We start from the raw sequence: 20,667 nt of genomic DNA, 5'->3' as shown, positions 1-20,667 counted from the left end.
TGGCCCTTCTGCCTCTCTTCATTTTCTTCCAAACCTGCATAAAACCTTATTCCAGTAATAAATCCCTTCTTTAACATTTGTGAAGGTGTTGCTTCTCTGACTGCATGGGATGAATACACAGCGCTGGTATGAGGACTAAATGAGACTAGATGGTAGCTGGCACCAAGCAGCTATTAGTAAGTAAATTCTTTGCCTTTTTGCCTGCAGATCAAGGATTATAAAGTGGTGACTTGTGGGGGACAACTGGTGTGACTGGCAAGTTGAAAAAAAAAAAAAGCCACCAGAGCAAGAGAATAAATCTTCCAAATTCCACATTTCTCTGAGAAGTCAGTGGATCTGGCCGTGGCTGGTTTCCTGAATGGCACACACAGGCTTTGGGGAGGAAAGAGGCTGACGACAGCTTTAAAGAAGTGCTGCTTGAGATGCAGAAGAGTCTGCCTTGTCTACAGGGCAGACAAGCTTGCTAGGCGGCTGGGGATAGGGCCTGCACGCAGGAGCAACAGGACACAGTGGGAAACAGTTTGGGGTGCCATCAACACTGGGGTGAGTGGCACAGCTGTTAGTTCACTCAGTACTTTTCACGGCTGATAGGTGTGGGGCTCCAATGGTGAGCACAACAGGTAAAAGCATCTGTTCTCATGAGGCTAACATTATGTGGGCCTCCCGTGTGAAATGTAAGTAACGTGGAGAAAGATAAAGTAAGAAAGGGGACAAGAAGGCGGGGTGTTTCTATGTGTGCTGTTTCCCCTTTCAAATGGGGAGCTTATCAAAAACATTAGTTGAGCTAAGACCTGAAAGATGTGAGAGATAAAACCAGCTGTACGGGAGAGGATTCTCTGTAGAAGGAACAGCAAGGACAAGAAGCCTGAGGGTTAGAAATGAACTATCCAAAGAAAATATGAAAGCTGGGCTGACATAAAGGGGCAAGAGAAGAAACAAAAATGCTGAAGGAACGAGAAACAACTTATCAGGAGGCAGGACAAGAGAAAAGCGGTATTTCCAGAAAGAAGGGGGAAGATGCGCCAAAAAGCAGGAAGAGAGAAATGAGAAGACACTGGATTTAAAAGACAGATCAACCACAGCTTTAGAAGAGAAACTTCAAAAATTGCCAAAGGTGTATATGGAACATTCAAGAACAAGCCTCTGGGGCAGAACAGTGAAAGGTACGCAGGGATCACTATTCCAGCAACATCAACAATGAAAAGAAAATGGGAGAACCCGTGGCTTCAGTGGGTGTCCATGCTGCAGGGCTGCTCTGCAGGAAGAGGCTTCCCCGGCCAGCGCAGGCCACGATGAGGTCACACCGGGAGGAAGACGGTACCGAGTTCTGCAGAGCTAACTGCCCCACCTCGCTGACCTCACAGCACACTCGGAGCGTCATGCTATCTGGTATTGCGGAGCACGCAGTGGCAGCCCGAGGACTATTGCCAGACAGAGGCTCCACCCACCGGCCTGCTTGGCTGCCCCACAGGCGGAAAAGCACTCTCCTGACATACCTGTAACCCAGTACACTGTGGCCCTCTGATGAGGAAGCTCCTCTAGGGCTGTGTGTTTCAAACCCATCAAGGCAAATTTAGATAAGAAAATGCTTTGGGCATGAGCTGAGACCAGCCCATCACCACTGCTGCTAAAGGCCGCAACCCCATTCAAGCCACACCGACTCAACAGCACCACCTGTGTGACTCGGGGAGACCAATTCCCCACAGGATCCATCACTGTAACGTGTCTGAGCAGCCCCGTGTTTCACATGCCAGAGAATGTTATCTCAAATTCTTGGGAACACCAGCGCTTGTGTCCCAGATCTCCTGTGCTGTTGAGGGAGGTGTAGTCTCCTCCACCAGAGCTCCATTAACACCGTCCACAACAGAGAGCACCGGGCCATCTTCCCAGAATGCCTTGCCGCTGCCAGGTTTCCTCTTTGTGCAACTGTAAGTACAACTCTCCTCACTAAGGAGAGATGGCTGCAACATGACTGCTACCGCCAGCTTTCCTCATGGCAACCTCACACAGACCGGGGCCCACACGGAGGGATGAAGTCCTAGATGAAGCCTACACTGTGGCTTCAAAGGGCAGACCCAGACAGTCTTCTGTGTAGCACTAAGTGACACAGACTCTCCTGTCTGCAGAGGGACTAATGAGGTGAGAGAGCGGGGAGACACTTGATAGGACAAGATCTCTGAAAGCACAGGATATGGGGTCAAGGAACATATGTTGAATTTAGTTTTTTTATAGATGTTTTGTAGTTCGTAAACCACTTCACCCCAACATCGCTTAGAATCCTAATAACATTCCTAAAGAAAAACATCACCACGCAGCTGCTGAGGAAGAAGTCCTCAGGGAGAATAGTGAGGCACCAAGGAGACGTAGCAAGCATCAAGGCCGAGACCTGGATACTTAGCTATTCTTCCCACTCAATCTTGCTGGCAGAGGGATGGACAAAATAGCTGCTGTGATGAAGAGGGGACCAAAAACCTTGATCTGGGTTCTTTCTTAAAAAACCAAACCAAACAAAACAAAAAACCAGCATTCGCGTTGAGTAACTTCTACACGGAAACATTCAATCAGGAAGAGTTCAGGCTGCTGCCAAGCTGACAAACTAAGTGGTTCTCACCTCACTATCTTGGTTCTGCTGAAAGGGGAGGAAAGTGTGGAAGGAAAGACGGTATTACCATGATATGCAACCAAATGTTTTCTGACAACGACTAAAGACAAGGAATTAAAAAATGTTCACTTTTGTCCAAATTGAGTGATTCTGCATCTATTTGGTCTCGCCTTATATCACCGAAAAAAACTAGTTTTCTAACTACATAAATCATCCCAAGATATTTTCAGCAACTGACACTTGAATAGATTACTAGAAAATATTGCATGAATTTCTGGTCCAAATAATCACTGAATAATCACTGAGGAAGATAAAAGCGGCTCAGCGGCACAACGGTGTCAGAAAGAGGAAGAAAGAAGAAAACCAGGCTGCGCCAGCAAGCAAACCTCTGAGGACCTCGGCACTGAAGAAACCCTGATGGTGATTAAAAAACAAAAGAAACTGGGTGTGCATTTATTTAGGATGTCTTACCATGAGATTCAAGTCCAGCTCCCTGTGCCAGCCCATTGTCATAGGACTGAAAAAGAAAAACATGTTCATTTTAACAGTGTGATCATAAATTGTATGTATGCTAATTTTTTGTCTCTTGATCTAATTTTATTTCCTCTTTTTATTGTCCAAAACAGGCACTCTTTCCCACAAAGAAACAGATCTGGGTATTTTCAAGTCCCTCATCTTGCCTTTCTCACCAGGCAAACAAACTGCTCTGTGCACACACGAGGGACACTCTGAAGACAGCCTGTTCAAAGATGGTACCTCACTGTCCAATTTCTCCCCAGCAAGAAGCCTCAGGCCTTACTCCATTCCCACTCTTAAAAGTATGTGGGCTTAAGGAAAACGTATGGATTTTACGCTTGTAAAAAATGGTAAACATGAAACAAATCAGCTTTTAAGCAGTTGTGGGTAGCTGAGGATAAATGGCGCCTGCTTATATATGAATCTCCCTACAAAATCTCTCCCACAAAATCAAGGCTTGAAACAACTAAGTTATATTAAAGTGATGCGTTAGCAAAGCTGGAAGACACGCTCAAACTTCAAATTACCTGTTTACAGAAAAAGAAACAAAAAGCTCAGCAAGTTGTCTCTCCTATCCTGGTACAAAGGCAATCTGAAAAACTGTGAGGAGAGAGGATGGGAGGAAGTGGCAGGTCTGAGATTTACCTCAAATCACTGACTAAAACAAAAAAAGAAGGAAGTTGACTCTAAAGTGTGAAAATACAGGCAGCTCCAAGATGCATGAATTTTAGGGTCATGGCTTAGTCAAATAAGGTGGTATGGTTCAAATTTGAGAACCATTATATATACTGCACATATACAATATAGTATGTAAACTGTAAGTCATTACATAAAGTATATTACAAACTTGCTGCCCGATCATCAGTGCACAAATTGCTACCTGAATAACAGGTGTGCACTGTGACCTGTGACTGGTCCTGTCACCTTTTCAAAAGTTTGTTACTAACTGGTCACTGCACGTGTCATTCAGTTCCTATACAGACAGTAAAGTGTGTGGATCTGTTCTCGTTGCCTCTCGGCGGGTGATAAACCCACATGATTTTACAAAAAGGTATAACCGAAAGATGGCACGGACCACCAAATACTAAAAGTGCAGCAGAGAAATGAAAAGCAGTAACACTGGAGATGAAATTGAGATGAAACCAAAAGATAGCAAAGAAACAGTGCAGCTGCTGGAGGCTTGAAGAGAAGTCAGAAGAACTAAGTGAAGGAAAAATATATGAGTGAGGAACAGTGGTTGTGATAAGAAGGACGAAGATATTCTAAAAGGAATATCTGGCAGAAAGTTTTCTGGCAAAAAACTTCTCATAAAAGGAATTCTTAAGACAATCATGATAATGAAAATCTAAAAGACCTAGAATGAACTAGGATCATTTACTGAGACAGAAACACGTTTGCTCCAAATCTTAAGTTATCCACTGAGAAGGCAAACACCATTCAAACTACTCTTGATCAATCTTTTCACTAAAAGTACTAAAGTACTAAATCAACATTAGTTCTACCGTTAAAACAAATATATAAATTTATAATTGTCAGTAAAAGAGCTTTTAATATTTGGCAAAACTTTGTCAAGGTCACAGAACAATCATAATCTTTCCCATTGATGATTAAGATTGCCTCCTATGATTGCAACCTGCAAGGCCATGGTATGGACCAAACCCACTGTGCAAAGTGAACACTTTGGGAACTGAGAGAGTTCTGGTAAAGCAGCCTGAGTACAGGGAAGAGACTAGAAAGAGTTCAAATAGAAAGACTCTATTGGAGACAGTTACAGAGGAAGGGAGAAGGGCCTTGTGAAGATCAGGGAATAAAGGAAAATTCAAAGAAACAAAATCTGGACATCTGCGAAAAAAGAGAACTTCTCTTCTGCCACAAAACACACCCTTTCCCCAAAACTAAAAACCTCCTCTCATTAAGGAAATCGTATTTCATTGTACTGAAAAGAGGGAACTCTTAAATGGGAATTCTTGTAAGAAAAAAAAATCCATGAAATGACTAACAGAAGGAGATAAATCTATACAAAGTAACTCTGAGATGAAAACAGAGCAGATGAATGAAATGTCTCATTATATGAAAGCTGGTCTCATTCAAAAAAAAAAAACAGCCATAAAGAAGAAAATTGTAATACAGCACCCCAATTCAAGTATATAATCTTTAACAGGCATCTGGGAGTGAGAAAAGGCCTAAAAATTGAAAACAGGAAAAAAATAAACAGCAGGAAGAAATAAAGAGAATATCAGACAACTTCAGTAACAAAACAGAAAAAAAGACAAAATAAACTGAGAAATCAAAACTAAATTACAGGATGCCTAAGGAATAATTGGCTCAAATGAAAATAATTAGCTCAGAAAAATACATCTGACCTGTGACTAGGTTTTGTCTAGTTCTAGAGTTAAGGAAATAGTTCACTATCTCATTTATAGAAAAGAAATACAAATTTAAAATACACTAAGTCATCATTTTCTCCCCCTAGACCAATAAAAAATAAAAGAATAACTGCATTCCATCAGCAAGGTTATATAGAAACAGGCATTCTCAAAATCCTGGTAAGGAAGTATATTGGTCCATCCTTTATTGGAGAGAAAATGGGTAATAGCACATAAAAATACACATGCATCTACTTTCTGATCAAGCAATTCCACTACCTGAAATTTATTCTCAAGAGATATTTCCAACAATATATAAATACATATGCAAAAGATTATTAACTTCAATATTATTTATAGTTGAAAAATATACTCTAAATACAGAATAGTTGAAAAACTAAGGCACATGCATACTTGCAACGTATGAAACTACCAGAAGAAAGAGGAAAATCTCCGGGCTCTGACATGGAATTTCCAGCTATATTATTAAGAAAAGCAAACTACAACAAAGACATCTCCTGCATGCAACTTTTGAGTAAGGAAAGAGAAATAAAAATACATGTATCTGCTTATCAAAGACAAATAGAGGATGGACAACCCAAAAACTATAGAGTATGTTAACCCACAGAGTGAGGGCGAACAAGATGGTAAATACGGGTGCTAGGAAGGGGTAGAAGCAAGAAGACACAGGAGGTGGGAGAGCTACGCCTCTCTTACAAATACCCTTTCGTATACTTCTGACTTTCAGAACCAACTTAGTGTTTCCACTTACTAAGTAAATAAAATCAACAAAGTTGTGGGGAAGCCTAAGGGTGAATGCAGTAAACTTAATTATATTTCAAATAAAAATTGCATGGTAACGAAAGTAGTATGTTTATAAAAATAAAAGCAGTAACCCTTGGGCTAAGATCAAAAAGAACTAATGTGCTCTGGATTACGGAAGCAGGTTTGTCACATTCTGTTAAAAGACAATTCCATTCATTTAAAAAGACACATTTTCAATTTAAATAATGATGAGAAGTTGAATTAACATCCTGAAATATATTAATCTATAAAACTAAACACTTTGTATCTGGGAAGTCAACCTGGGAAGCAGCATTTCTATCTCCAGTATTATGGAAGAGATTAAAAAGTAAAGCAAAGGAAAATTCTGGCTGAGACTAACCTTTCCTTACTATTGCTAATAAAAAAATCAAATTGTATTGTGTGAAAGAATGACATTTCTACTTGATACTACCCTTAAAACAAACCTCAATTAAAAAAATATATAAAAGTATTAGGAAAACAAAGTAATCCAAAAATCAATCGTTAACTCAGTAAATATTGTTACATTCAGGTCTCGCTGGTCAACATGATTTGAAGGACTCATACCTCACATCCCAGGTAGGAAGAGTCTCCCAGGATGCAGTAATTTCCCATTATATTGTTGGCCAAGGCTTCTCAGCGATCCCTCCTGAGAAAGACTTTTAACTTTACCTTTGAGATTTTACCGTTTTTTTTTAATTTTTCTTCTAAGGCTGACAAATCTTTCTTTTTTTTTAAATCATTGTTCATTTTTAAACAATATTTGCTTCCCCCCACCCCCCCTCAGGTGTAGTCCCCATAGAGTTTCCTTCCCCAGTGCACCCGTGCACCATCACCTCAGTCCCCTGTGCTCTTCCCAACAAATCTCTTTTTGATAAACACATTGCTCGTTTAGATAAAAACAGGTAACATTTAATGCTAATGGGTGTCTAATCAATCTGCCCTTTAAGAGTACATCCACATGGCTGTTAGATACTATAGTACCTAGAAATCAGTCTTACTGTCCTTATTTCCAAATTCTTGATGGAAGAGATGAGGGATATTTATTCTGCAAGTCCCATACACCAGCAACAATGAAATGGCAACAGTCAATTTATCAACAGAACTCACCATACTTCTTCTGATATAGTTGATAGCTTTTGTCATATCCATGCCAGACCAGTTGTTGAGCATATAGCAAATACAGGAAGCACAGTAGACAAATCGCATGTCATTTTCACTGCCTTCAGGTACTGCACAGAAACTGAAAATAAAAATGAGTTGCTATTAATCTGGAACCAGTTTTTTTTTGTGCAGGAGGGTTAGAAACACCAACTTCATGTCTTTGCTCACAGCGAAATCTACCACTAAGGATTTAAGATTCTAAATATGAATTTAAACATCATTTACCACTTTAAAAGAACAGAAGTATAGCAACTCAAACAATATAAAACTAACTCTAGGGACTCCCTGGTGGCGCAACGGTTGAGCGCTGGGTTGCGAAGCTGCCCACAGCCTCTGCAGTGCAGGTTCGATCCCCAGCCACCTGCGAGGGTCCCACATGGCGCGCAGACCTCTCCTGCCGCCCGCTGCTCTCCTCAGCAGTGTATTTTGTCAGTCTGACTGTTCTGTTCCCTGCTCTGGCTCTAGTGAATTCTCTCACCCTCCCACGCCTCTGACTGTACCCAGTACTTGTATAAATTAAATCTTTAAAAAAAAAAAAAAAATATAAAACTAACTCTAAATCATTGTACTCCAATGTTCTGATTTCTGGGTAGCTCAACATACCACCACAGCTACCTTTCCCCAGCTGCCACCACCAGCTTTAGGCTAGGGACAGCTGTGACATACCGACTTCAGGATCAATGGCAGAAAAAGCAGCAGATAAAATCTTACTGAGTAGTAAGAAATTCACAAACCCTTTAAGGTCTAATATGTTTATATTGGTAACTGTTAATTAATCTAATACATTGCCTTAACTTAATTTTTACTACTTACTCAGCTTCAGGGGACTTATAGTCTGCACCTTGTATCTATTCCTTTATTTACAAACAAGGATAAGGTAGTGGCAATCGGAGACTATGGTGAAATACTAAGGTGTTAGTTTCATACATGTACCAGTCGAGATAAACATTTACTTAATGTCCCCTTATCCTCTGTCCTCATTAGTTTTCCATCATCAAAAGCAGTCTTTTTAAAACACTAACAGGAAACAGGGCTATAAGTAGATGGAGCACAAGATGTAGTAACAGAGCAGGACTCATTATCACTTTATTACTTCTCAGATTAAAAAGACTTTTTCTACCTTAATAGCCTAGAAAAATTCTTCTTTGGTCACAATACAGAATCTACCAAATATTAATAAAACTAATTCCTTTCCTATTCTTTTTTAATTTTATTTGTTTTTGCATAGAAGAACTGGGGGTGTAGGCCAGAGGTATGGGGAAAGGGGGGGTGAAAGGATTCACCAGAGACAGAGTGGGGAGCAGAACAGGCAGATTTACAGAAATACACTGCTGAGGGGAGCAGCAGGTAAGACAGGAGAGTTCTGCCTTGCCACATGTGGGTCAGCTCCCACGCTGGGGATCGAACTCAGGCTGTAGGGCTGATAGCAATGACACTTAACCCCTAGGCCACCAAGGAGGTCCCACTTTTCCTATTCTTTAAAATCATCTTTAAAACTACCAACACTAGTGTAAAAGGGTCAATGTTCATCCCTGTCTCTCCCAGTCACTGTCTTAAGGAATAAAATTTCAGATTAAACATATGATTATTTAAAAAAATCCTTTTTTTCCCAAACAGGAAGCAAATTAGATATTAATCCTCAAACTATTCATTCACTTATTTATGGATCTATTGTCTCAGGTTAAAAAAAAAAATAAGGAGTGTTACTATTATGGATGACTTTTATTTTCACAGAAGAAATCTTAGATTACTTTTTTGATTAGGCATTTAACTGTATGTATACATACCATGATCTTGATAGTTTTAATGGGTTGATAATTTTAATGATCTCTAGTGTAGTATTATATCCATTTTCTTACTTACAAAAGATTTTTCTTAAAATGAAAAAAGGTAACAAAGAAAAACTCATACCTTCCATCTTCCAGCTGAAGGGCTCTCAAGCCTGCTAAGCAAGCTTCTTTATTTACTCGGCTTAAGTCGTCTCCAAGGATAACTAAGCATGAAAGGCCAGTGTAGGTCATTGCTATGTGGCCACTATCATAAGGATGAGCTGTTCCAGGATTCTAAATTCAAAATTAACATGTTAATGAACAAGTAGAAATGAAATTATTTAATTAAGAAATCTGCATGAGGTTTCATTAAGTTGTAAATGTTTATTCAGATTTGTATAGCCATCTAATTGAGAGAGACAAGCCTCCATGTAACCTATGTCTCAAAGAGTTCAAGCTTTATGGAAGCATTTCTGATATCCAAATAAATCAAATTATTTGAACTTTATTTAACCAACCATATCACAATTTAATTCTCAAAGTTAGAAAACCATGTAGATTATAAATGTACACATTTAAATTAAATACAGTAGTAGTAACTACCATATAAAATTAAAATGATATAGTTGAAAAACTTTATTCTGCTCTCCTAGACAGTTTATTATAATTATTTGAATCTCTAATAAACCCAGTGCTTAGAATAGTAAGAAACAAAAAAGATTATAAATGTATACATTTAAATACAGTAGTAGTAACTACCATATAAAATTACAAAATGATATAGTTGGAAAACTTTATCCTGCTCTCCTAGACAGTTTATTATAATTATTTGAATCTCTAATAAACCCAGTCTTAGAATAGTAAGAAACAAAAAAATTTAAAAATTGCAAGAGCTTGAGATACCAAAATTGAAAAATTTCCACAAATAAACTAGTGTAAACTTAATTTGGAGTAAAAAATGGGTTTTGCTTGTAAAAAGAGCATTATGAAGACTATAGGATTAGCAATTGCCCAAAAAGAGCTGGGAAGGCATACTAGGGAACTCATAGTAACACTATGTGTGAGAACAGTTGCACGGATTTGACTGTTACAACAAAAAATAACTACAAAGTTATCAAAGATCATTAAAACTTTATAACCTATGAGATCTTTATAGGGGGGTGGCAGGTAAATAGATAACATTAAAAAATTGTTTCTTATTCTAAGTAACTTTACATTCCACAATATACATTTAGAGTTTTACACTTACTTTCAAATAATCAGTTGACCCCATTAGTTATTTTTAAGATGGTTTCACTTACAGCATATAAATTTCATATTGTACAAATGAAATGATTCTCAGCTGAAGAAAGTTTTTTGTTGACAGAATAATGGCATATTTTTAAATTCATCTTTCTACAGGTTTTCCTTCTGTTTTAGTTTGGAGTCATCAATAACTGCTTCAAATACCACAATAAGTGCTGAAAATACTAGAAAGTTAAAATGAAACTTGCACCAAGGTTTTCATTAAAATGAACTTCTTTCAGCCACACTCTCAGTGACAATTCCTGTGGGCATGTGATTCCACCAAGAGTCTCCAAGCTCCTTCTGCTATTCAGAATTCAGATAGAGAATTCAGAACATAGCTAGCTGCACCAAAGAGTGAGGGTCAAGGTGAATTACGGGGTAAAAGGATTCAGGAGACTGTGACTCAGTGGCAAAGGTTCTTTTGTAGATTTTATTCTTACTATTTTGAAGCTGTCTGGGGGTGGGGTGGAAAGGGTACAATATTTTAACAGTAATGCTATCTAAGTACTGCTTTATGCAAGCATAGGAAGACTTCTGTATGTGGTCTGGTGCCATAGAGTGGTGATCTCTGCCAATGTTGTGACATCCAGATATCCTGTCCATTATGATTAAATGGAGAGTTTTATTTACTCAGGACTGTCCAAACTTGGAAAACATTGAATGTATGGGAAAACAAAGGAGACAGATTTTACAAATCCTATGTTTTTAGATTCCTAGCTAAATGGTGGGACTTGGATGCCTTGGCAAATTCACATGACCATGACATATTAAAGCTCGCTAACAGCTTAAGGCAGAGGAACAAAGTTAAAGCAGTGCTCCTATCAAATCAGGTCACCGTCTCCAAAATCACTGCCACGTAGTCCAAATATCTGAAGCAGCTTGCAGAAAAACTGGCAGCACTCACTCACCGACTCACTCAATAAGACTCCAAGTGACTGTCAAACCCATGGTGCTCTGTGGAGTCAGACACTGGTTGTAACATTACCTAAGCAGACTGCCCTCGTCAAGGGAAAAGTTGATATTTCATGAGAATTCTTTTGACAATGTGATGAATCCTTTTTTGGATTCTACTATAGGAAAAACACTGATAATCAGTGTAAAGATGAAACACCTACAAAGCTTGTCCTGGGTCTGAGTTGTTGAAGAAGGAAGAAGCTCCTGACTTGGTCAGTAACGAGGGCTCTCTATTCCTGCATGTGCTGGTCCAGAGCCTCTGATTATAACGCTGCTTGCTGCCAAGAATGCCATCAAGGTCATCACTACTCTGCTCTTCAATCATGGCCTTGGCAAGAGCAAAATTTCCCTTTTATCCCTAAGAAATGTGAGCCAAATGTAAAGTCTCTCACACACAGAAGTCTGTTAGCTTTTTAGAGAGGAAGTATCACGCTCTTGAGTGCTTTATTTCTATTTTCTCCAGGAAATCACCAATAAAGTTTTTGTACACACACATAATAGAAAGAGAGATGATCATTTTTATAAGAGGAATTTCTGTGTGTACCTTCTTCCAGGAGGTAAGATGGGTACAAGTTTCACCTAAGGAGTGGGAGCTGATCATGTATATTATTAGACAATATCGACTGGTTCTTTCTGTATCATTTCTTAGTTTTCTTCCTCACTAAAATCTTCCATGCCCCTTCTCCTCCCTCCTAACCCAAAGATAACTAACCTTGGATGGATTGAATGGAATACCCAGGTATGAAGAGCCTCGGAAACCACAGCGATTTAGATTTGATCCTAGAAAATAAAAACATGTACTTATTGAAAGCACACCTTATTTTTGTACTGATTCTAAAGCAGTTCAGTGTACAGAGAAAGAGGAGTTAGTATGAAAGACTTGTCACTGTCTCTGCTTTCAGGCTAGCTAATGCTGAATGCTTCCGATGTGCCAGGTCAGGTCCAGTTAATTTATGGGAGTTTCCTCATTTAATTTCCAAACCAATCAGAGACTAAATAATGCTTTCCTCCTAATACCTTGGTTTATATAGCCACACAACAGAATGCACAGGGAGGATGATGTTAATCCCCTGGAGATCTTTAGAGAGCACCACCTAGTGTTCCTATGCAGTAGTAACACAACAAAACGACTTAAGTGTGATACTGAGTCCCCACTAGGGTGGACATACTGCAAAGGTAAAGAAAGCAGCCCTGGGACTTGGAGTAAGGACTTCAGCCCACATCACCTTATCATCTGTGTGTGGCCCTGAGGCTCTGCTCATTCGAGGAGCATGAGAATGCTCTAAATTAAATGTGAAAATACAGTAAAGAGGAGCAAGTAAAGCAGGAGAAGGTATAGGTGAGTTAGCAGTACAACGATGGATACACAGTAGTCTTGTGTGAAAGCCTTAAGAGGGAGCGATATGGGAGACACATAGTTTCTGACCTCCAGAAGTTTGACTATTTAGATGTAAGCAAAAACACTTACAGCAGTTAAGCAGCAATGGCTGAAAAAACATTATCCACCGGCTACAAATCCATGAAGCTCATGTTGGAAATACAATGGGAAAAAGAATTCTGATTTGTCTCAGGCAAGTACCAAAGCTAACTTTAAACATTTTAAACTTTCATGAAAATATAATTAACAGAAGAAATGTGCACTGATCATAATTAAACAGCTCCACAAGCTCACTCATAAAACTAGCACTCGGCTCCCAAAAAAGTACATTCCAGAATCCCTTCCTACTTCCTATGAAGCACTTCACAAAAGCTCCGATTGGTTTTGTCTATTTTTATACTTTGGAATGGAATAATACACTGTGTACCTTCTTTCTTGGAAAACATGTTTTTGACAATCACCCAAATTTCTGTGTGTAGCTGGAGACTGTTCTTTCCTATTACTATAGCGTATTCCACTAAGTGACTACTGAAATATCTCATTTGTCAAGTATACCTATACAGATGGGTAGCCTGTACAGTTCTTATTTTTCGGCTCTTGGAAAGATATTGCTAAAAATAGTATGTCTTTTGGAAAATGCACATTTGCACCCGTGCTGGGTATGTCCTCATGGACAAAGTTGCTGGGTTTAGACCGCACATATGTTCAGCTGTAGTAAATGTTGTACGTCATTGTAAGAGTTATAAAACGCCTTCAGCGCTGGGTGTGAGTTCAGTTGTGCTACATCCTCCATCAATGCTTGGTTTTTTTCCTGCCTTTTTCAAGACAGTCATTCCAGCGAGTATGTAGTACTATGAATAATATAAAAGCTCAAATAGTAGCAAATCTCTCACAACAGAAGATTAAATAATGAGAAAATAAGCAGCTTTTTAAAAGAGTATGGTTATTATAGGGTTGTAAGAAACCCATCTCACTGAAAAAAGGATCGGGGGTGGTAAACACATTAAACAGCAGACAATAGGACAACTCAATCATAGAACCTACAAATAGTCCTTAAAAGTGGGGGAAACAAGAGAAGATACAAAGTGGGAAGCATGGTGAACAAGTGATCAATGTTCTTCTAAGTATAATTCATAACGAGAGTCTGAGTCCTCTCCCTGAAGTGTTATGGTTTATACTTTTCTACAGAGACAGTGGCTACTTTATTTCATAGGAGTGGCTATTAATAAACTTTTTCTAAAAATAACATAAAAGATATTTTAGCAAAAACATACAGAATAGCTTTTCTGTGTACCAAAGAGCTTTCTACGCAGCACAGCGGATCATTCCTATCTGTAGTATGAGATATTTCTAAGAAACCACAATGCATAATTTGATTAGGACATGTATTTTTTGTTTTTTAAAAAAAGCAGAATCTATATTATTTTACATCTTGCTAACATCTAACTTAAAAAAAAAATCCCAGACTTTCACTTAAAGTATTAAAAAAAATCCTGATTAAAAGGGAAAACACAAATTACTTCCATTGTGCAGGTGCCTGGAACTATGGCCTCATGTCAGCCACAATCTGTGAGAGATTGAGGAGAGTATCTTGTAATTTATCACAGCCCTTCTTCACAGGGTTAGCAGAGTATTCTTGGCAGAACATTAGAAAAATCCTACTCACCAACATATTGGAATCTATAACTACTGGCCAAAACATTATGAGCAATGTATCATGAAACTGGTGAAAAGTGATTAGATAGCTGTGCACCAAGTTCTGATAGATGTTGTATAAAGTACTTAATCATTTCTTAACAAGAATTCACTTTTTAAAAGGCAGTTTATAAAAATTATATAAGAACAAACACTACAAACTTTTATAAAAAAGTAGGAAGCACAAATGATGTCTGAAAGCATCTGCTAATAGATCAACCCCCCCTCCCACCCACTCTCTCTTACCCACTTCTAAATAAAGCCTTAGCTTTCTCTCTCCAAAGTCATCTGGGCGGGATCTATATACTATCACTCTAACCAACAGACCACACTGTTAATTTATAAATGCTTACCCTCAAGACAAAGGTCACTGACAAAAACAACATGATTTTCTGAGAGTTTATTTGCTTGGTTCTTTTCAAGCTAGCATCTCCAGCATTTTTTTTAAAAAAGATTTATTTATTTATGCATACAAGAATTGGGGTACAGGCCAGAGTTGTAGCGGGTAAGAGGATTCACCAGAGACAGAGTAGGGAACAGAACAGGCAGATCGACTGAAATATACTGCTGAGGGGAGCAGCGGGTGAGTGAGAAGAGGTATGCTGCGTCATGTGGGTAGCTCCCTGGCCAGGGATCGAACTCATGCTGCAATGGCTGCAGATAGCTTCATAGGTTGCATCTTAACCCCTTGCGCCACCAGGGAGGCCCATCTCCAGCATTTATAAGTTAAAGGGACATTAGATATGTTATACTTAGTAGAGTGAACAATGAAGCTTATACAGCTTGTGCATAATTTAGGTCACCAGGTAATTTCTGAATTTTAATAATTCTTAATTTTAAATTTAATTAATCAAATTTTGAAAGTTTTAAGAAGTACACATGACTGAAGTGTAACAGCGCTAAACAATCAGTAGAGAAACACTAATGAAACAGTGAGAGGGGGCTGAACAGAAGGTTGAAATGAAACATTTTGAGGGCACAGAGTTTCTCTGAAGAGGCAAAATGGTTGAGAATAAAAACAGTGAGTGTGACAAAACTCATCTAAGATGAATATCAATTACAAATAACGAACACGCAGTCATCGGCGTGTAAGAATATAATAAAGCTCCGTGCTATGAGTGAAGTCTCTATTTCATCCCAGACAATTCCAAATTGCTCTCTCAAGAGATTAATGATTAAGCTAATCTTGCTAAGCGAGCAGAATAGCAGTGTTGCATTACAAGGAACATGTAGATGAATAAAATATGTTCATAGTTTATGAATAAATAAGAAGATTTGCTAGTTCCACACATGCCATGCCAGGTACAACTAGTCACACTAAAAATAAAATGCTAAAAACTCACTCACTGTCTTCTGTGGGGAGGACCTGCAGGGAATAAATCCATTCTATTATATCATCTTTGTTCACCACATCTAAGGAATCCAACATGTCCAGACCAGAGAGTGCAAAAAAAGCAATTGTCAACCTAGAAGAAAAAAACATAAAATTACATCTTAACCTTCAAACCAGTGAAATCTTTCTGACTCAGAAAAATAATAAACCCACTGTAACTTTACAATAATTTAAACAATGTTCCCAGCTTGCAAAAGCAAAAGTACAGTATTTATTCATACAAGTTAATAATATCAAACTTTCGTTTAACTTTTTTTTCATTTTAGGGGACTTTCAGGGGTGAAGAAACCGATCCTACTCATTTGAATCATACATGAATTTACTGAAGCTGGTATATCGACAACCGGAAGGCTAAAGGCAGACTGAAGGCTAAAAGCAGAAGAGGGAGACGGACTGAAATACACTACTGAGGGGAGTGAGACGGGGTGAGACAGGAGAGGTCTGCTGCGCCATGTGGGTAGCTCCTGGCTGGCCTGAACTGTGCTGCAGTGGCTGCGGTCAGCTTCACAGTGCTGTGCTTAACCCCTTGCGCCACCAAGGAGGACCACCTAACCTTTTTGAAGTCACTTTCTTCAACTGTAAATCATTGTAACACCTCATGCAGTTATTTGGGCTTACTTATCCATAAGCAAACACCCAATAAATATAGGTGTATATATAAATAGAGTGTAACAACAATCTTATGATCTCATCACACGTACAACAGGAGCCTTTCTCCAGGTCACTGGTTATATATTTTATAATAGCTATGTTATATATATAGAGCTATCCCCTCCCATCCCCTCCAACCACTTAGACAACACAAAGTGCTATTTTCAACATGGGGAAACTTTTACCTAACCGCAACCAAGTTTTAAAATAGCTGCTCTTGAGATAATTATGTCTCTTGAGATAAGGTCTGCCTTGTTCATGGTATGCATGCAAGTATTTATTGAACCAGCTATTAAAAGACGTGCAAGACTGCAGCTGGAGAGCTCTACAAGGATTTTGGTTCTGCTATAATCTGTAAGGGGAACCATAGTCAAATAAAGCTAACATCTCATAATTTAGTAAGGCATTACTGCAGAAAAAGGCAAAAGGAAGAGAGAGGTAAAAGTGGAGAACAGCCTGAAGGATTTGAATTGGACAAAACAACAATCTTCTTATTTGTGAAAAAACACACAAGAAAACATATCCAAAGGGCAATATTGGCATGCTTGTCTAAATTAAAGAACTTTCCAAATTTTTCAGTTCAACTCTTTAATTTTCAAGCTCTTGATAACAAAGTCCAAGGGATGTGAGCAATTTGCTTGAGATGTCAATGCAAGATAACCAAATTGAAACTGTTTGGGAATTTTGAGTCATGGGGTGGTGGGCTCCATAGCAGTTTCTCAAACTTGGTTGCAGAATAAAATCACTTTAAAAACAACTATACACCACCAACAAAACCTAAAGGCCTACACTCTACTCCAAAACAATCAATGAAATCAAATTCTGGGAGGAGGAGCGTCTGGGTACCCGGTATTTAAAAAAAAATTTCCAAGATTTGTAGAAGAGCAGAGCTTCTCCACTGGGGACTGCCCCGTGATTTTGCCCCCACACCTCTCCCCCCATCCCCAAGGGACATTCTGAAGCCATTTTTAGTTACTGCAATTATGAGTGGGTGCTCCTACCATCTCCCTGGTAAAGGCCAGGGATGCTGCTAAACATCCTACAAGGTAGAAGGCAGCCCCTTTCAACAAAGCATCTGGCCCCAAGGGTCAAAGATGCTGAGGCTTAAAAGTCATATGGAAGTGTGATCTGAGTGGTGTTTTTCACTGCACTTGATCTTGGATAAGGATGCAAATATCAGGAATTAGTCATCTGGTGGCAAATGGTTTTAAAATCCTGAAAGTCCATCATTGCAATTCATAGCAGTTGAGAAGAGGGACTGCCACAGATACAGAGGAAGGCTAAACAAAAAAGCAAAGCGCCGCCTCCTTGTAAGACAGCCCAGGAAGGTATTCCTCTAGGGACCATGCCAGAGTGTTATTCCTAACACTCTGAGAGACAGAGAGTCCAACAAGCTATTAAAAATGTGAAGGTGTTTGAGGTAGGGGCCTGAGAGAAACAACGTAGGATTTTATGGGGCTCAGATGACTGCTACCTGGGGTTCAGAATGCTAGGCAACCATCTTGGTCTAGAGGGGTGGGTCTTCTTGCCAACACATGCACCTTACAACAGGCTGATAAACAAATGAAGTTATTTTTTTTACTTCATTCCTTCTTTGGAAAACATCTGTCTGCTCTCTTTTTTTCTTCTTTATAATTAGCCTGAAAAAGGAAAGTAGTAGCATGTCTTCCTGCCTCTTCTACTCTGAACAGCTAGTACATAGAAGATGTTTACCTTATATGGGAGGAAGAAATTGGTTTACCAGTGGGTCAATTTGCAGAAGGTGTCTCTAAGGGATCTGATGTTTCAAGGTTATGTACCAGCAGAAAAGAAACAAACTTAGGGTCACTAAATCATTGTTTAACACGGTATCTCCACACTCAGACGCCGAGCAGGCACTTAATGTTTTATGGAATTAAACAGCAAATACCAAGCAAGAATTATAACTTAGTCAATAAATTGTTTTATCTCAGAGTTAAACCAATGATTCAGTGAACCTGAGTTTCCTTCTTTTTACTGAAAACTATGAAACAGCTAAATTTTAGGAGGACTGATAGTGGACTAGACATTTAGACACTTGTTTTTGACACTTTTGGCAAAATGATTCCATTTCCCTATTTCATTTAGTGTGACAAGCAGGATTATTTTTATTTTTTTTAACAGTCATGGCTTTATGAAAATAAGAACATACATTTGTAGAAACCTTTTTTTGACCACTCACCTTTGCTTAAAAGATTGGAGCTTCTTCACAAGCATTTTAAATTATATATATTTTTTATTTATTTTATTTATGCAAGAATCGGGGTACAGGCCAGATGCGCGGGAGGGTGAGAGGATTCAACAGAGACAGAGCGGGGACAGAACAGGCAGACTGACGAAATATACTGCTGAGGGGAGCAGCCGGCGAGACAGGAGAGGTCTGCTCGCCATGTGGGCTGCTCTGAGGCCAGCGAGGATCGAACCGGCACTGCAGAGGCAGCTTCACAGCGCTCTGCTCAACCGCCTGCGCCACCAGGGAGACCCCATTTTAAATTATAAATCCCATATACCACAAAAGGACTTAGAGCCAAACTAAGGAAAATAAAGACTGTCAATCAGGAAGATGAAAACTTTAAAAATCACTTCAGAAACTGATATGTACAGATGATCTTAAGGGAATCACAAGAAAATAAAAAACGTTTTTAAAATATTCTATACAGGGCCTCCCTGGTGGCACAAGGGGGTAAGACACAACCTATGAAGCTATCAGCAGCCACTGCAGCACAGAGTTCGATCCCCAGGCAGGGAAGAGACACACATGGCACAACAGACCTCTCCTGGCTCACCCACTGCTCCCCTCAGCAGTGTATTTCATCAGTCTGCCTGTTCTGTTCCCCACTCTGTCTCTAGTGAATCCTCTCACCCTCCACACCTCTGGCCTGTACCCCAGTTCTTGTATGCATAAATAAATATTTTAAAAAATATTCTATTCAAATGACAAATAGCCATAAAAAGGACATAATTCATATCTTTTAAGTAACGCAGTTTGACATTATATATTTATCATTTAATATATAATACCTGGTGTAGATTCTAAGATTACACTGAAATTATTAAATTAACTGGTGTATTAGTTGTTCAATCAGACCACTTTTGCTTGTTTACTTATGCTGTGGGCAAGATCACAATTTACCACTGACATGCAATATTAGTCTATATGGTTTCATCTATGTAGGAATTTTGAAAATGCAACCAGAACTACTGTGATGACTACAAGCAAAGTTGAATTGTTTAACAATCGCAATAGGGTGAAGAATTTTTTTATTCAAATGTTTTCGATTCACAAAAAAATTGATTCCATAAAATATATACGTGATCTATCAACATATATTTTTTTTACATCCCATATTACTATAATCAATGGCTTATTTTTGGAAATCTTTATTTAGGTCTAGGTCTAGGCTCTACAGTTATAGGCTCTACAACACCTATGGATGGAGAAAGGAATACAAAATGCTTCACTCTTTAACACGGCTTGGGTCATCCTTCAGGGCTCCGTTCACATTATTCAACAAATATTTACTCAGCGCTTCTCATATATCAGATAATACTCAAGGTGTTGGTGCCATGCTGTCCAAAAGGACTTTCTTGAGCTGATGGAAATGTTTAAACAGAGGCGGTGTAACTGAATGCTTGAAATGTGCCACAGCAAACAGAACAAATAATTTTTTAATTTGCTATAATTTTAATTCATTCAAATTAAAAAAAAAACATGCCTAGTGGCTACCACATCGGGCAGGGAAGCTCTAGTGGACAAAGTTCTTGCCTTCATCAAGTTTACAATCCAGGGTGAAAGAAAGATATTAGACAAGTAAACCAGCAGATAGATACTTTCAAGTGGTGGTTGGAGTACCAATAGTCTCTTTCAGAAAGGGGGATGAGGGACGGCGCACCTGCCCCTTTTATGGTCCCAGGAACCCCACACTATCACAAAGCACAGAACTCCCCTGAAGCTGCTGGCTTGTCTTGGTCAGCTGCACCCCACTAATCCGTATTTCCTGACCACAGTATGCAGAAACAATGTACATGACTCCCAAAACGGACTCAGTCATGCAGTGCTCAGAAGACAC

The 20,667-nt window shown here is 39.0% G+C and overlaps 1 protein-coding gene across 1 annotated transcript in view; it reads right to left on the bottom strand.

Moving 5' to 3' along the window:
• Positions 1 to 20,667, bottom strand: part of PGGT1B (protein geranylgeranyltransferase type I subunit beta) — a 39,553-nt gene that overhangs the window by 17,988 nt on the left and 898 nt on the right. The window contains exons 2-6 of the mRNA XM_037509494.2: positions 15,883 to 16,001; positions 12,175 to 12,242; positions 9,364 to 9,515; positions 7,399 to 7,531; positions 3,074 to 3,119 (exon numbers count right to left, since the gene is read on the bottom strand). Coding sequence (XP_037365391.1) covers positions 3,074 to 3,119; positions 7,399 to 7,531; positions 9,364 to 9,515; positions 12,175 to 12,242; positions 15,883 to 16,001 — 518 coding nt within the window. The remainder of the gene's footprint in view (positions 1 to 3,073; positions 3,120 to 7,398; positions 7,532 to 9,363; positions 9,516 to 12,174; positions 12,243 to 15,882; positions 16,002 to 20,667) is intronic.

Source organism: Talpa occidentalis, unplaced genomic scaffold (assembly GCF_014898055.3).
Source record: "Talpa occidentalis isolate TD23 unplaced genomic scaffold, MPIMG_talOcc4v2.1 talOcc4.13, whole genome shotgun sequence".
Lineage (NCBI taxonomy): Eukaryota > Metazoa > Chordata > Mammalia > Eulipotyphla > Talpidae > Talpa > Talpa occidentalis.
The sequence above is the reverse complement of the archived record's forward strand: the minus strand, read 5'-3'. Positions and strand labels throughout refer to the sequence as shown.